This window comes from Gallus gallus, chromosome 13 (assembly GCF_016699485.2).
Source record: "Gallus gallus isolate bGalGal1 chromosome 13, bGalGal1.mat.broiler.GRCg7b, whole genome shotgun sequence".
Taxonomy (NCBI): Eukaryota; Metazoa; Chordata; class Aves; order Galliformes; family Phasianidae; genus Gallus; species Gallus gallus.
Window position 1 is genome coordinate 4,455,621 of NC_052544.1, and position 14,762 is coordinate 4,470,382.

Below are 14,762 nucleotides of genomic sequence, written 5' to 3' on the forward strand. Positions count from 1 at the left end.
GGCGCCGAGCCCCGCAGCGCGGCCGCTCCCCGGGCAGAGGGCCGTCCCCGCCGCCCCCCCAGCGCCCACCTGTCGCGGGGGTCGATCCAGCTGGTGGTGCGGCTGCCGTGGTCGATGTAGTACACCTTCCCGTCGTAGTCCCGCGCCTCCTCCCAGCCCGCGGGCAGCGGCAGCTCCTTCCGCGGCATCGTCCCCAGCGCCGGCCGCGCCGCCCCATGCAGCGCCCCCGCTCCGCGGCGGGGGCCGACCCCGGGACAGGGCCGGGCCGGGCGGGCGGCGAGGAGCGGTACGGAGGGGGGCCGCACCGGCCCAGCCGCGCAGAGAAGCGCCCCGGGCGGCGGCGGCTCCTCACATGCCGGCCCCGCGGCGGGGGCGGGGCCTGGGAGGGGCGGGGCCGGGCGGGAGAGCCCTCGGAACGCGCCGCGGCGGGACACGGCCCCTCACGGCCCCGCTTCCCGCGCCGCTCCGCCGCCTCGGGCCGCCCCCGCGCCCCCGGCCGGGAACACCGCCCCCGCGGCCCCGCCCCTCCGCGTGCGGCACCGGCGGGGCGGGCAGCGCCCCCTGCTGGAGGGGCGGAGGCTCGGCGGAGCCGGAACGGGGGCGTGGCCCCGGGGCGGGAGGGGCGGCCCGCGGACTGCCTGCTCGTGCCCGGCGTCCGTGGGGAGGCGGGAGCAGCCGGCCATCTTCTGACGATCGTTTTTGCGTCGCACGGATCGCCCCCGACGTGCGTGGGGGCGGCTTCGATTGACCTGAGCGAGAGCGCCCCGCGTTACCCTTGCCGGTCCTACCCCGCCCACCACAGCAGAGCACGACGGAACGCGCTGCGTTGTCCGAGAACCACGCAATCACGGCGTGCCTGGGCTTGGCACGGACCTTACAGCCCCCTCAGCTGCACGCCCTGCCCGCCGCCCACAGGCGATGGCTGCACGGGGCCCGGCCCAACGTAGCCCTGAACGCCTCAGTTCGGCTCAGGGCCGACCGCCGGGAGCGAGCCCTGCAGGGAGCCGTGGCGGGCAGACTCAAACCCAGCCGAGGTTTCTGACAGAGAGGAAAGTTTAATCCGGCTTTCCCCTACCAGAGCCTTGGACGGGCGATCCCGGATTTGGTTCCGATGTTAAATTTCAAGCGGCCTTTCTCACAGCGTTAGTAAACATAACACACTCCTTCACGCTACCCTCAGCGCCGAGAAAAGGAGCAGAATCCCCTGGATGAAACCATTTACTTACTTTCACGAGCTCGTGGGATGAAATCCTACACGTAACACACGACTCACGAGCGCGCGCGCTGAAGCCGTGAGGGGAAGCAGAGCCAGGACGGCCAGCGGCGGTGTGGCACGGGGCGGCTCCCGAAGCGGGGCGAGGCGCCGGTTGCAGCGCGGCAGGGCGGCACGGACAGCACGAGCCCGGCCTCGCCTCGTTGCAGGCAGGACGCTGTGAGCAGCACTGAGCTCTGCCCGGCCCGCCGTTAGCCGGCCGACCGACCGCGGGCAGCGCGTGGGGGCCGTGGCTGCCTCGCTGCTGCCCGCAGCGCTTCGTGCTCCCGCACAACACGCCAGCAGCGAGGGAATGACCGCCTGTCACCGCCCGCGGGGTGCCGCGAGATTTTTTTCCTCTCAACCAAATAAAGATTTCATGGTTTTTAGTTTAGTTTAGTTTTGTTTTTCCCCAAACGGCCGTTCTTTGCGCGCTTGCTGCCGGCGGCCGCGTGTTCCCTCGGGCGCGCAGTGCCGTTTGCCTGCAGTGCGCTCCGCCCGCCGCGCGTGCAGCACGGAGCGGCCGCCCCAGCACGGAGCTGCACTGCCGGCGCCGCCCGCGGGACGCCGCTGCGCCGTGACACACCTGTGTGACACACCTGTGTGCCGCACGGAGGGGCTGCGCAGGCGCAGATCGCCGCTGATCTCACAGCCCCCGCTGTGCTGCGGCAGCTGTGGCAGCGCGTTGTGACGGTCTGCCTTCCCCACCCGGGCAGACAGCACGCCTTAAGGTGGGGGTGGCGTCAAAAGCGTCCTTACAGCCCACAGGAGCATGCAGGCATCTTTCTACTTCTGATAGTACTGATTGATGGCATTAGGCGATGTTTCTTGAAATTCTATTTTCGTTTCTGTGATTTTTTTTTTCACTTGATGAAGCACAGTATGTGTGCCTGTTTGCAACAGCAAAGAGACCTGGGCTGCAGCCAGCACGATTCCAGCAGATTTCCACACTGAGTAACAAAATTAGGGTACAACCTGCCAGGAGCTGCCGTCTAAGGATGCGGGGCTTCTGTAAAGACAGTTTTCCAATAGCAGTGCCGTTGAGCTGCTGTAACAGCACAGGCAGCGCTATGGTATGCTATCTGCCACCTTCTGTACTCACAGTGACTGAACTGCCACTTGCACTGCAAGTCCTGTTTGTTGAAGGTTCATAAATCGGCTGTGTTCTCTTGCCTCTCCCCAAAAGCTGGCACACAGCTCTCTCCCATGGTGTTTTCACCACATCAGTAGTGCTTTTTCAGTTCTCTGCTCATGCTCTGCAGCAGAAGCCCGAGTGCAGCACGTGACCTCCTGCAGGCCCCCTCACACAGCTCTCCCGCTGGAGGTGCAGGGTGTCTGGGCAGGGCTGTGCCACCAGAAACTCACAGTGGGCGCTGAGCTGCACACGGGGCTCAGGGGAACGACCTCCAGCATGAGCTGTTTGGATCTAGGAGCTCCCATGAGTTGCTGGGGAACTTTGCTTAGGAAACCATTCACAGATGGGGATAAATGGTCTCCGAGTATGAACTACGTGAGCGGACCGGTTCCAAGAGTTGTTTAAGAGTACTCTGATGATTCACATATTATTAGCAGAGGAGCTGGATAGCGAGCCTTGTCCTTCCGAGTGCTTCCCCTGCACATCAGTCCCCTGGAAGTAATATCACAATTGGTGCTTCGCTTTTGTTTCCTTCTGCAGAGGATAAAGAGAAGTAGCAAAATTAAGTGTGAACAGTTTCAGCTTTAGGACGTTGGTAACAGAACAAAGGCAACACAAGGCTGTGCAGCACGTTCTCATTTCCAGCCTCTCAGCTGCAAGAAAACTTCTATTTAAAAAAGTGACCTAAGCAGCTCACCAGTACAGACCAGAGCAGTCAGGAAAGCTGTGACAGTGAGAAGTGCTTCCACCTTGTGATTTCATGGCTTACGTTTACACCAAAAGTAACAAAGTAAGCTCTGCGAACACCCACCTAATATTTCACTCCTTTAATAAGTTCCGCTTCTAGACAAGTCTGATAACAGTGCTTCACATCTATCAGCACAGAGTGACATCTGCAGCGATGGACATACAGGACTTTCTCTGACAATGTACTGGGATTCATCCTTGTGAGGGAGCAGGGCCCGGGGTTCTGGCACACACAGTGCACAGCGGAGCACACGGTGCAACACTGCGATCAGAATGGGATGGGTTCTGTTTGCTCAGCAGAACTCAGGTGTGCTCTGAGTGCCGTAGGTGCTGCATAGCACTGCCACCGAGCTGCTCTGCTTTCAACGTGCCCTGGAGTGAATTAATGCCCGTAATCAATTCAAACATCTCTGCTGATACCATGAATCATTAAAAACCTCATCTGCAACCCCAAAAGCAAGACTGCTCTCGACATTAAGTAGAGCTTTCTGACTACATACTTAAATGAGATAAAAGCAGCAGGGCTCTCGCTGATGCATGGTTCCCTTTTAACATCATCAAGAGTGACTGTTAGCTCAGGAGAGGGTCTTTGATCTTACCTCCCATTTTTAAATGCGGTAGAAATAAGCAATCTCACAAAGAAGACAGATTGCATGGGGGCTCCGGGGCTCACAGCAAGTCCTTCCATCTTCCACTTAATACCATGTTACTGCGTTTTCAAACAGTCTGGAAGTTTCTTTGGTGCAACTGAACTAATTCCAGGATTGTAAGGTGGCGATCTGAGGGTCAGTGGTCATGAGATGCAGACAGAGAGTTTATAGGAGCATTTACTAATTCTTTTGTTGTCATGAACAGGTGATGCTTACGTAGGACTTTGCTTACCCGGAGGTCAAAGGAACACCTCTCTGCAGAATCCACGGTGCAGTGATCATTTCTACATGCCAGATGCTGCACGTGTGAGATGACAGTGACACACTCGGATTTTTCTCATTTTGAGAGATTTCACAATAGAAGACCAATAATTCACAGGAGTTTTAGAGACTTTATTTATGTATAAACAATTTAAACACTTTGCCATAAATTATCTTTGCCTGTCTCTAGTCTTTGCTTAGCAGCAAATTAAAATTAATATAAAAACTCAATGAACAATTCATACATGTATATTACAAAAAAGTTCTTGTACCAAAGTTCTTATTAGACTTTTTTTTTTTTTTTCTTTTGTGGTGACTGTAATGTGATTGTCTCAGTTTCTCGACCAAACAAACACACTAATAATTTTTAAATCTGAAACAGTGATTGTGCCTTCTGGCTGATGTATGTACAGGGTGATCTGACGTGGTGCCCATTTGCAATAGTGTAACACAATGCCCACAGCTCTACTGGAACTGATACCAACAAACTACTGAATCTAAACAGACTACACCCTGTAACTGTGTTATACTGTCCACAATGGAAATCTTCAAAGACAAACAGAGTATGAAATTTATTTGTAGTGATTTATAGCCACCATTTTGAATGTAACTTTACACTCTGCCCTCTTTGAATAAGTTAAGCTTCAGGCCAGACAAATGGAGGGTCAGAGTGCAAGTGCGGATTTGTTATTTTTAAATATAGTTTCCTTTACTATTTCCAGTGTGCTCTCACTTGCATTCTCCTTTTCCTCCAGTTGCTACACACAAATCACCCCAAAGTCATGTTTTAAATGCACCTGTATTTTGCTTTAAATGAAAACCTCTTGGATATTTATCAAACAAGCAGTCTGAATCATTTGTGTTTCATCAGCTGGTTAGTGAAAGTGGCCCACTTGGATTTCTTAGTTTGCTCACGTGTGAATGAAGTGAGGTAATACAATACGAGGCCTTCTTTTTATTTTTCTTTAGACCCAGAACAAGTGGGTAATATTTCAGGGGTACTTTTAAATTTGTATGGTTAGAGTTTTCAGTCAGGCTTTAGTCCACTTCAGGATGTGGTTTTTAATCACTTGAACAGTAGCATTTAACTCAAAAAATATGAGCTTTTTTGCCACTTGCTATCCCAAAGTAGCTCAGCCTAGTGCCCCCATGTAGGTCTTCATCTCCTTAGGAGAGGAGATAACAGTTATGACTACTGATTCATCCAGCAGAGGATGACAGCAGGTTAATTTGTTACCTCTTTCCCATTTCATTCTGTCTTAAAAACTGGATGTTGCTGCTACTGTCTGCTAGCTCTGGGTACTGCTCCACAGGCAAGACATAATATCCCTCGTAACCTTGAACCCTTCCCGTGTTCAGAAGCTGTTGCTTCTCTCCGTCTGTCCATACGCGGCTGCCCTCGCGGCCATCCCGTGCCTTCTGCTGCTCTTTGGCCCAGGCCGACCCCAGGGCTCGCTGCCGAGCCTGGTCTAGCACTCGTGCCTTCTCCTCATCCAGCGTGTCGGCGGTGAGCCCGTAGCGGATGTTGATCAGCAGGGTGGAATACTGAAACTCGATGTTTGTGAACCGTCGAGTCCTTCCGTTGATAAGGAGGGTTGGCTGGGAGACGGTCACGTTTACTCCGCTGTCCAGGACCTTCCTCCCGCTGGTCATCGCGAGGGTGACGAGGTCGCTATCGGCTGAGCCTATCTTGACAAAGTAGTGAGTATCCTTCCCCTCGATGCTGTAGTGCATTTTTTCCAGGTAGTGAGCACTGTTAAGGACAGAGGCAATTTTTCTGCTATCGTCTGTGGCTATACTGGAAATGCCAGTGGTTACACGGCCTTCCTTCACAGCAAACATGATTCCTTTCCCAATAATAGGAGTGCTTGTTGCAAACCAGTGGCCTGCTTTTTCTCTAATACTGGCATGTAATCTTTTAGATATGACCTGTCCCTCAAGAGCCATGAAAGCTTGATTGTGTCTTTCTGTTGTCTGCTGGACTCCTGTAATTAGCTGAAAAAAACAAAACAAAACAAAGAAGATGCAGACCTGAAAATACTGTTTTCAGAGAACAGTGCCAATGTTTGTTTTCTTTTTTATAGAACCAAGCTGCACAATGAAAGATTCTGTGGAAAGTCCACTCCTTCCCATATAAATACCACACTCAGAATTGGTGTAAAGACACATTTGGCAAATAATTTTATAATCAATAATGCCAAATAAAAGATTATAGTCACATGTGCTGGTTTACATGGTCACGTCGGTTGTATTTCCATAAATGTGAAGCAAGTTTAGCACAGATTGTTTGAAAATGGCCTAGTACTTCTTTTAAGTATATTAAACTGGTTGGAATTCATGATGAAGGCAGAAAGCATACACCATATCCCTGCCTTAACCCCACAAGTGCACATGAAGACCATAACTGACATTAGCTGTAGTAACAGAAGTAGGAAACCAAAGCCTCTACCTATGAAAATCTTCAAGAAAAAAAAAAACAATGACAAAGCTTTTACAGGTGGGGAGCAAAATCATTTCTTAGCAGTATGATGAGTACCAACCTAAGTGCACTGTGACACCCACATTATTAGGATACTTTTACCAAGGCTACAACAGATGATAAATTACCCTGCAAAGTTTCCTTTTGTCACTGTTAATCAAGTTACAACTTGTTAATCAAAGAAGAAGTCAATAAAAGACAAACTAATGACACTGTAATTATGATAATGAAGGCTGGCAAGAAAGACATATGTTCATTAATATAAAATCTAGCTATACTCACTTTCATTTTACATTGAAATAAATCCTTGGCCTTCCACTGTAACTACTGAAGAGCCAGCAGTTCTATTCACAGAGAGAGGCAAATTTATCAGGAAAGAGGACTTCATGTTTCTGCCTACCTGTCCATTTTCACACGCTTGACTCTCAGTCAGCTCGTATGGAGGTGACACAAAGTACATTTTTGCTCTAGGGAAGCCAGGAATAATGTTGCTAAGCTGAAATCCGAACATCACCAGCCAGCTTTTGACATCTAAAAATCCAAAGCAAGGAGGCAAGTAAGAAATAAATGTGCATACATACAAGAAATCCACAGATTTAGGAAATCCACCTTTGACCTCATTTGTTTCAAGTAGCAGTTTTCAGAACTGTGGTATTCCACAGTGAACAAACATGGAACATCACCTCAAATACATCCTAAATAGTTCATCAGTGATACACAACCTCATTCATTCTTTTTCTGTGACTGCACATGGAATGCTTTATGGAATCTTTGTCTCATCTCTGACACCTTCTGATAGGGTTAATGAAATCCATAAGCTACATTGTAAAATTGCACTTTATTAGGTTTGTATTCCTAAGAACAGCTACAAAGAGTTCTGGCAAGATACATGGCTTCTCTTATCTGCTCCTCCTAGCTGTCCTGAGGTCCCTGGAGGACCCATTAACTGCAGTCAGAGGCTTCAGATGTCCGCCTTCCACAGCACAGCTGTGCCCGCTCAGGCAGGTGCACTGCAGATGCAGGAGGAAAGGGAGGGGCTGCAGGGCAGGGTCTCCCCTCAGCCCAGGGATGTGCTTTGGGGAGCTCCAGCTCTCAGCTCGACGTGACAAGCTCTGTCTTCTTTTCTAGTTGAAAGTGCCCACCATGCCCTGCTCGCTGCTGTGGAGCCCTGGGGACTGAGCGCCAAGCACATGCCATGCACTGCCAGCCCCTAGGGCATGAATGGCCATGAGCCAGCACCTGCCTGCTGCTACAAAGCCTCTTTTCCCCTAAAGATTTAGTTGCTGTCTCATAAAAAGTGTAATACCCGATGGTCGTGGACATCCTAATGTGTAGTACTCATTGTGAAGTGTAATACTTATTGGTTGTGACAGCAAACGTCTCCTTTTCTCAACTGTTCTGACAGTAAAATAAGTACTAAAATATTCTGTTCGTATGAAGATATATATATACATAGATATATATATTTCCAATTACATGAGGGAGAAGGTTTTTCTTTTTCCACCACAAAATCCGAGGTGCCAGCACAATCATTTCCTGTGCAATACGATTTGCTTAGTCCATATAGCAACAAATATTTTAACCACAAATGAATTATTTTTGCAGAGAAGGCACGTGCTATACCAAAAGGCAATGCTTTTTTCCAGGATTTAATCCAGTAGATGGATAAATAAAATAAATGCAAACTCTGAATACAGCAAAATATCAGAAGATGGCATTGAAGGTCTAAATCAAGCAGTGATAATTGAAAATAGAATTCTGTTGCATTTAAGACGATGAAGTTCGATCCCAAAGTAATTTTAGTCAATATTTTTCACACTAACAAGAATCCCACTGCCTTCATATAGCAAAGAAGCTACAGTTGAGGCGACAGCACGTCACACGTGTGAATGGGTCCCAGCGAGCGAAGGAAACCCACTACAATTTTCTTTGAAGGAAATGCACACTTTTCTTGAATTTCAAAGGTCTGCTAAAATTAAGATAGCTCCTTTTTTAAAGTATCACTGCTCTAATTACTGTATACTATGGATTCAACTTTGAAAAAAGCTTTTCTTAAAGACATGTTAATTAACTTTCTTTTTAGAAATTGCCGGCAGCCAGTTCAAGTACTGTGTGATCTCACTAAGTGAAAAATTATTACTAATTAAGAAGAGGTTACAAGTTTTACCCAGTTCTTGCATGCACAATCAAAACTACTTTATTGTTTCTCTCTGAACATGTGCCATAAAATTTACTAAGTTTTCCGGGAGAAAATAATAGTTAAAAACGAAAAAATAGGGTTTTTGTTGTAGAGACTAAAAACTACATATTAAAAGATAAATGGGAAAAAGGGGTTTAATTAAATCCATTCTTGGTGCTAATATGTAATATGTCTGTGGGCTCAGTCAGAAGTTAATTTTGAAAGTAGCCCCGAAGGGAAGAGATGCCAAGATGTCCTGGTTCTTGATTCTGCAGCTAACCTGCTTACTGGTAACTTCACTTTGCTTTGCATCTTTTACAAACACATCTCCATGCAGTACTGAGTTCAAAAGGAAGAGCCCTATGGGTGAGCTGAAATTGAGTATTTAGGCCAAAATTACTTTTCCTCCTTCCCGTTTTTCTTTGTGGTTTCTCATTTCTTGCCCTTCCTTCAGGGAGGAGCAGTATTAAAGAATCAAGAGTAGCCAGCCCTTTTCACAGCACAGAAAGGAAAACAGCCCAATCTTGATGCTCTGATACCAGTATATGGCTAGTAAGGTGAATTCTAATTCCTTTCCCAAATGAACTTCCAAACAACAGTGTTATTTATACAAAAATGCAACGAAGTCTCACCTGTTACATAATTCTTTAGATCCAGTTCATTGCTGAGAGGGTTGTTACTCTTGAACATGTACAGATTGAAAGGAGCAGGTTCTCTACCAATGTTTTTCCACATTGTGTAATCAGGAGATGTCCAGCGTCCAGCAAGGACATCGTAGTCCCTTTGGGTAAAATGGACGAGTTTGGTTAAAGGATCATACAGCCCTCCATGGAACCCAATAACCAGCTGGAAATCAGGGTTTGAGTCATAATAAATCTCTCCGTATGCAGTGTACTGAAGCTGTTTGATCATGAGGCCATTGATGCTGAATACGGCTAGCGGAGTGCCCGTGTTATCGGAGGCGACATAATATTCTTCCCCACTGCTACTCTCCATTGCAAAGAGGTGGCCTTGCAGATCATAATACAGAGAGGTAATTTCTGAATTGGAATGATTGTAGACATGTGTTACTCTTGTTGGATTGTGAAGATCAGCATAAAAGTACTGTAGATGATGTCCTAGGTTAGTCTTACAGGAAGCCCTTCGGCCAAGTCCGTCGTAACGGTACTGAACGTTCCATCCATTTGCTTTGTTGTAAGCTCTTGTTAAAAGTCCTTTGGAATTGTACTCAAATACATCTGAGCCTCGTTGACACAGGAATCCGTCATCATCGATTTTGTACGGTATGTCACCTAAGCGCGTAATCCTGTCTCTGAGGTCGTAGCGCAGGGGCATCAATCGAACACTGTTTCCAGGATTCAGTAGGTGAAGATTTCCATTCAGGTCATAACTGTAACGCCAGGTAGGCCTATCATTTACTGCTACGCTTTGCAATTGCCCATCTCCATCATAATCATAGGTATACTTGGTTGTGTTGGCATACGGCCCAAGTTTCAGTTCTCTTTTAGTTACTCTTCCCATGCTGTCATATTGCACAGTCATCCAGTACATCAGGGATCGGAACATCTCATATTGAACTTCTTTAATGCGTCCGTGGGTATCAAAGTGCTTACTCAGTGTCATAACTGCTGTAGTAATAATTTGATTTATATCATAATAAATAACTCCAAATTTGCCAAAATGCTCAACTTTGCCAGAAATCTCATCATAACGGTAAAGATCAACTGGAAGAGGAGTCTCACTTATGATGGGTTTGATGCTTGCAATGCGAAAACTATTGTCGTGATATGTATAATCAAACCTTGCATTGACCATACCTTCTTCAGAGAATCTGTAGATTTGTTTGTCAACAAGAGGGCCAATTTTACGATAGCGGATTGTACAAGAAAATCCTCCACTTTGCAAATTCACCATTTTTAGGACACCTGTAGTTTCATCATATCCAAAAGTAACCGCAGTACTGTCATAAACAATTTCAGATAATTTGGATAGCTTTCCATACTTGTAAAAGACTTGTCGACCAGTACCTAAAAATGATGTTTTCAAAATCCTCCCATCATCACTGTAATCAAAAATCACTGATGCGTTGCTTTCAGGAGGATTATAAATATTCCTAATGTAGCCAACAGACGTGTGAGTTGACATGCTATGCCGAGCAACACTAGGCATAGTAACAGCATGGAGCCGGTCTGAAGAATCATACTCAAAGATGTACTGCCGCTGGCTCTGAAGCAGTAGTACCATGGACTATGGCAAAAAAACAACACAACAACACATACACAATTACCATCTTTTAGCTTGTGACCTCTGGGAGGGCATTTAAAAAAAACACAAGTTTACTAAAGAGGCAATAATGTTAAATTAATAAAAAGAGACATCTATACATTAGTTAGGGGCACAGAGCTGCTCTGGAGTATTGTCAGATTGCCAGATGAAAGGATCTGCTACTTGGAAATCAATATGCTGACACTCCAGAGAAAGCGTAGGTTAGTAACCTATTAGCTACCCTCTCTTTAGTAGGATTTCTTTTTTTTTTTTTTTTTTAATAAAGGATGAAAAGGAATTAGGTAAATGAATTGATTGATCTTTCTGCTAGCAATTGTAATTCACAGCTATTGCTGTGAAGCATGTGACAAACTAAGCAGAGAACGGGTGTTAAAAAAACAGATTCAAAGAAGGGAAGAGGAAAATAATATGCAATTTTCAGGTATTTAAGCCCCTTTCACTATTAAAGAGTCTTAATTATAATAAATAAAAATGCATTACAGTATTTTCTTTTAATTCATAATGAGTAGAGATGAATTACCTGTTCTACTTGAACCTTTGGTAAGGTTTAGTCATGCATTTTTGTTCTTAATTAAGCACGACTCATTGTGTTAGTTTATGCCACCATGCAGTGGCCTGTTCGCTTTCAGGAAAATATCAAAAGATATAAACAATGAACAAAGGATTTCCTATTAAAAAATTAGTAAAATTCAGTTACTAATTGAAAAATAGTAACATCTGAAATCAAGCACAGTGGGATTATTAACAGTTTTTGTCATATATAACTGCATACATTGTATTTTGGGTAACTTCTGAGTGAATTTACTATAGATGGAGCTTAAAATGAAGCAACGAATTAAAGTAGTGCTCTCTTTGTAACACGTCAGAATGTAAAACGGCAGCACCTACTTTTTCTAGGTAGGTGTAACTCCAAACCTTCCCATCTGCAAACATGCGCGATATGATCCTGCCTTGCTTGTCGATGTCTGTCCTTTCGCTCATGGCTCCGCGCTGAAGCCCAGCCAGGCGCCCGTTGAAGAAATAGGACACGTTGACGGCAGCCAGGCCGCTGCTGGGCAGCCAGAGGAAGGGCCGTCCCAGCTGATCGTAAATTATCCTCAGGGTGAACTTGCGGTGATCATCGTAGATTTTTTCTGTGCGTATATTCCGGTCGTAATCAATGGACAGCAAATTCCTTCCATGAACCTGTTGAAATGAACGAAGGCCATATTCAGTGACCACTGAATTCTTGAAAGCGTAGGATTCAGACTGACAGGCTTTCATATTCCACTTCTAAGTAATTTCAAATATGCTTTATGTGTCTTACTGGGCTGTCTCCCAAAGCTGTCATCTTACAGACAAAGGATTCCCCCATCACAAAGGACAGACATACTGCATACCTAGGTCTTAAATCACAGACTGTTAACAATTAGCAGCAAAACGAGTGATTTCACATGGAAGTAATTGTATTAATTCTGTCACCAGTAGTTCTAACTTAGCGTTTCTCCCTACAGTGACTTCAAGGAAAACAGAAATAAATACAATTTTATATCTTCTTGGAGGTTTAACCACTTAGGCACTTTAGTTGGACAGGCTGGGATGGACTTCTGGTTGTGCAAAACAAATGTTCTAAGTAGTCAGGTTAAATATCTTTCTTTTTATCATGTTTGTAGTTAGTTTTCAAATAAAGGCACAGCATGAAATGTTTCAGTCCAAGATTTTTTACTGCTTTTTTGAAAAAAAAAAAAAAAAAAAAAAAGCAAAAACACCCCCCCCCCCCCCAAAAAAAAAAACCCCAAAAAACAACAAAAAACCAAAAGCAAAGCAGAAACAAAAGAGCATAAGAATACAAAATGGTGAGGTTTCTAGTGAAAGCACTATAATGAGAGATACATCACAATAATCACTGGAGGCTAAGCCACAGAATTCAGGCTAATGCTATAATCTGATAAAGCTTCTTAAGTAATTTAATTGTGGATGTGTCATTAATAAAGTACAAGTCTTTAAATTAGATATCATTTGACAGCAATGACTGCTTAGAAAGTATTCATTGGTTTCTGGGAATTTGTTCTTCAGCTTATATTTTTCTGTAGCTTTGATTAAGCAACATTTTCTGTTATCCAAAATTAAACCGCACATCAAACAATATGTAAATTAACCCTGAGCCTTTCTCGCAGACATGAAAGTTATTCAGAGATCTTTTCTCTGGCAGGGGTAAACCCAATTCCCATCACAACCAACTCTGTAGGAATTCAGTTGCACTGACAGCAAATTTAAAATTAATACAATTTTGTGTTTGTAAAGAAGTAATTATTTCAAATTATCGCTCATTATCCTCATTTTTTTTTCCATTAATAAAATTTAGCTCTTTAACAGTCTGCATTTCCTCAGTGGCAATCATTAGGAAAAGCTCTTCTGTAGGTTTTCCCAAATGCTTTTCCAGCAACAACTTCTCCTGTGAGTCAAAGCAAAGGCATGGCACGGTTTTAAAAACATCTTAGTAAAATAAATCATGCTCTGCTGTCCCAGCTTAACGGAAACAAGGCTCTGGAAGGCAAAGTTGGCACCAGCCCTTTCTCAGCTGGTTACTCTGCTTTTGTAAACGTGAGGGCAGCTCTCATGATGGAGACACGTCAAAGCCCTTTCCTGCACAAAGGTCTTGGTGAAGCAGGAGAGAGCTTTCACTTCTCAGAAGCACGGAGCTATAACATTAGGATGAAAGAGTAGGATATGACAGAAAGAACTTGCTTTTGTAAATGATAGGCAGAGGTTTTTTAAAAAGTATTTCAGAAAGATCCTCCCTTTTCCCAAAGACACTATAAAGAGAATTAGATTTCTTTTCTCCCCAAAGATAACCCAAGTAGGAGTTTTTTGAAATGATTACACCACACAAACAGCACGCGGGGAATAAAGGAGCCTCTGCCTGGATAACTCGGTAACTTCATTTTTGTTAGTAAAACAAGTAAAGCCACACAGTGTAATTGTGGTGTCATATTAATCACACAGAAACCCGAACAGAATGACTAACTCCCACTCTTCTTGGGAACACTAACAACACTGCTGTAAATATCGTGACTGAGGATCGTCTCAAAAGCCATTTCTCTTTTGTTCTGCTGTGTCTGTGCACATCTGTTTCTTCCTTTTGATGCTGCCGAAGAAGAGGCAACAGGGCAACAGCCCTTCTGTGTGTTGGTAAAAGGCCTCACAAAAAAAATCACCTAGTTGCAGCATATCAGAAACTCTTCTGAATGAAATTTGACCCAGACCTCGTCTGAAAATGCTGGCGAGATGTCGGACGTGTGGCATGTGAACTAGTGGTGGGTGGCCAAGGGGGAGGAGGTTCCCACCTCTCCTCACTTCTGTCTGTTTGTCTGGTACTGCTCGTAAGAAGCGATAACAGAGAATGAAGGAATGACTGCACTGTTGTCTCCAGCCCAGACAAAGGGGCTGTACTTGCATTCACATTCAGCCCAGCTAACACTCAGTGAGCAACTGCAGGACTGGAGGTTAACGGTAGGTTCCCATCAGAGCCAGGCCCACAGAAGAACACCTTCTGCTAAGCGTTCCCCCGGCAGGCCCTGCGGCCTGGTTGGTGCTGCCCACGCTCTGCAGCCCTGCCCTACCAGTGCTGCTGGGCACTGCAGCTGGCACAGCTGCCCTGCCCAACGCTGCTCCACACCCACTTCCCAACACAGCTGCTATATTTCATTCACTAAACAATTTACAAAGATGAATTAGGATAAATGAGATGCAAATACATTCTATGTTTTCTCCCTCGTTTTCAGATTTCATTT

At 45.5% G+C, this 14,762-nt stretch overlaps 2 protein-coding genes across 26 annotated transcripts in view; both read right to left on the bottom strand.

The window, feature by feature from the left end:
* The window catches only part of WWC1 (WW and C2 domain containing 1), a 64,972-nt gene extending 63,174 nt beyond the window's left edge, over window positions 1-1,798 (bottom strand). The window contains exon 1 of one of the 2 annotated variants that reach the window (XM_040646883.2): window positions 1,227-1,798. Coding sequence is in view for 1 of the 2 variants with exons in the window: in NM_001277150.2 (NP_001264079.2) it covers window positions 70-188 (119 nt within the window). In the remaining variant the exon portion in view is untranslated. Of the gene's footprint in view, window positions 1-69; window positions 328-1,226 lie in introns of those variants that run through there. The other variant, NM_001277150.2, reaches the window with a different exon arrangement.
* Window positions 1,799-4,156: 2,358 nt separating this feature from the next.
* Window positions 4,157-14,762, bottom strand: part of TENM2 (teneurin transmembrane protein 2) — a 608,636-nt gene continuing 598,030 nt past the window's right edge. For 23 of the 24 annotated variants that reach the window (XM_046900248.1, XM_025154777.3, XM_040646802.2 and 20 more), the window contains 4 exons: window positions 11,878-12,174; window positions 9,336-10,950; window positions 6,925-7,055; window positions 4,157-6,040 (listed from right to left, as the gene is read on the bottom strand). In XM_046900248.1, the coding sequence (XP_046756204.1) occupies window positions 5,279-6,040; window positions 6,925-7,055; window positions 9,336-10,950; window positions 11,878-12,174 (2,805 nt within the window). In that variant the 3' untranslated portion in view covers window positions 4,157-5,278. 24 annotated transcript variants of the gene reach the window in all.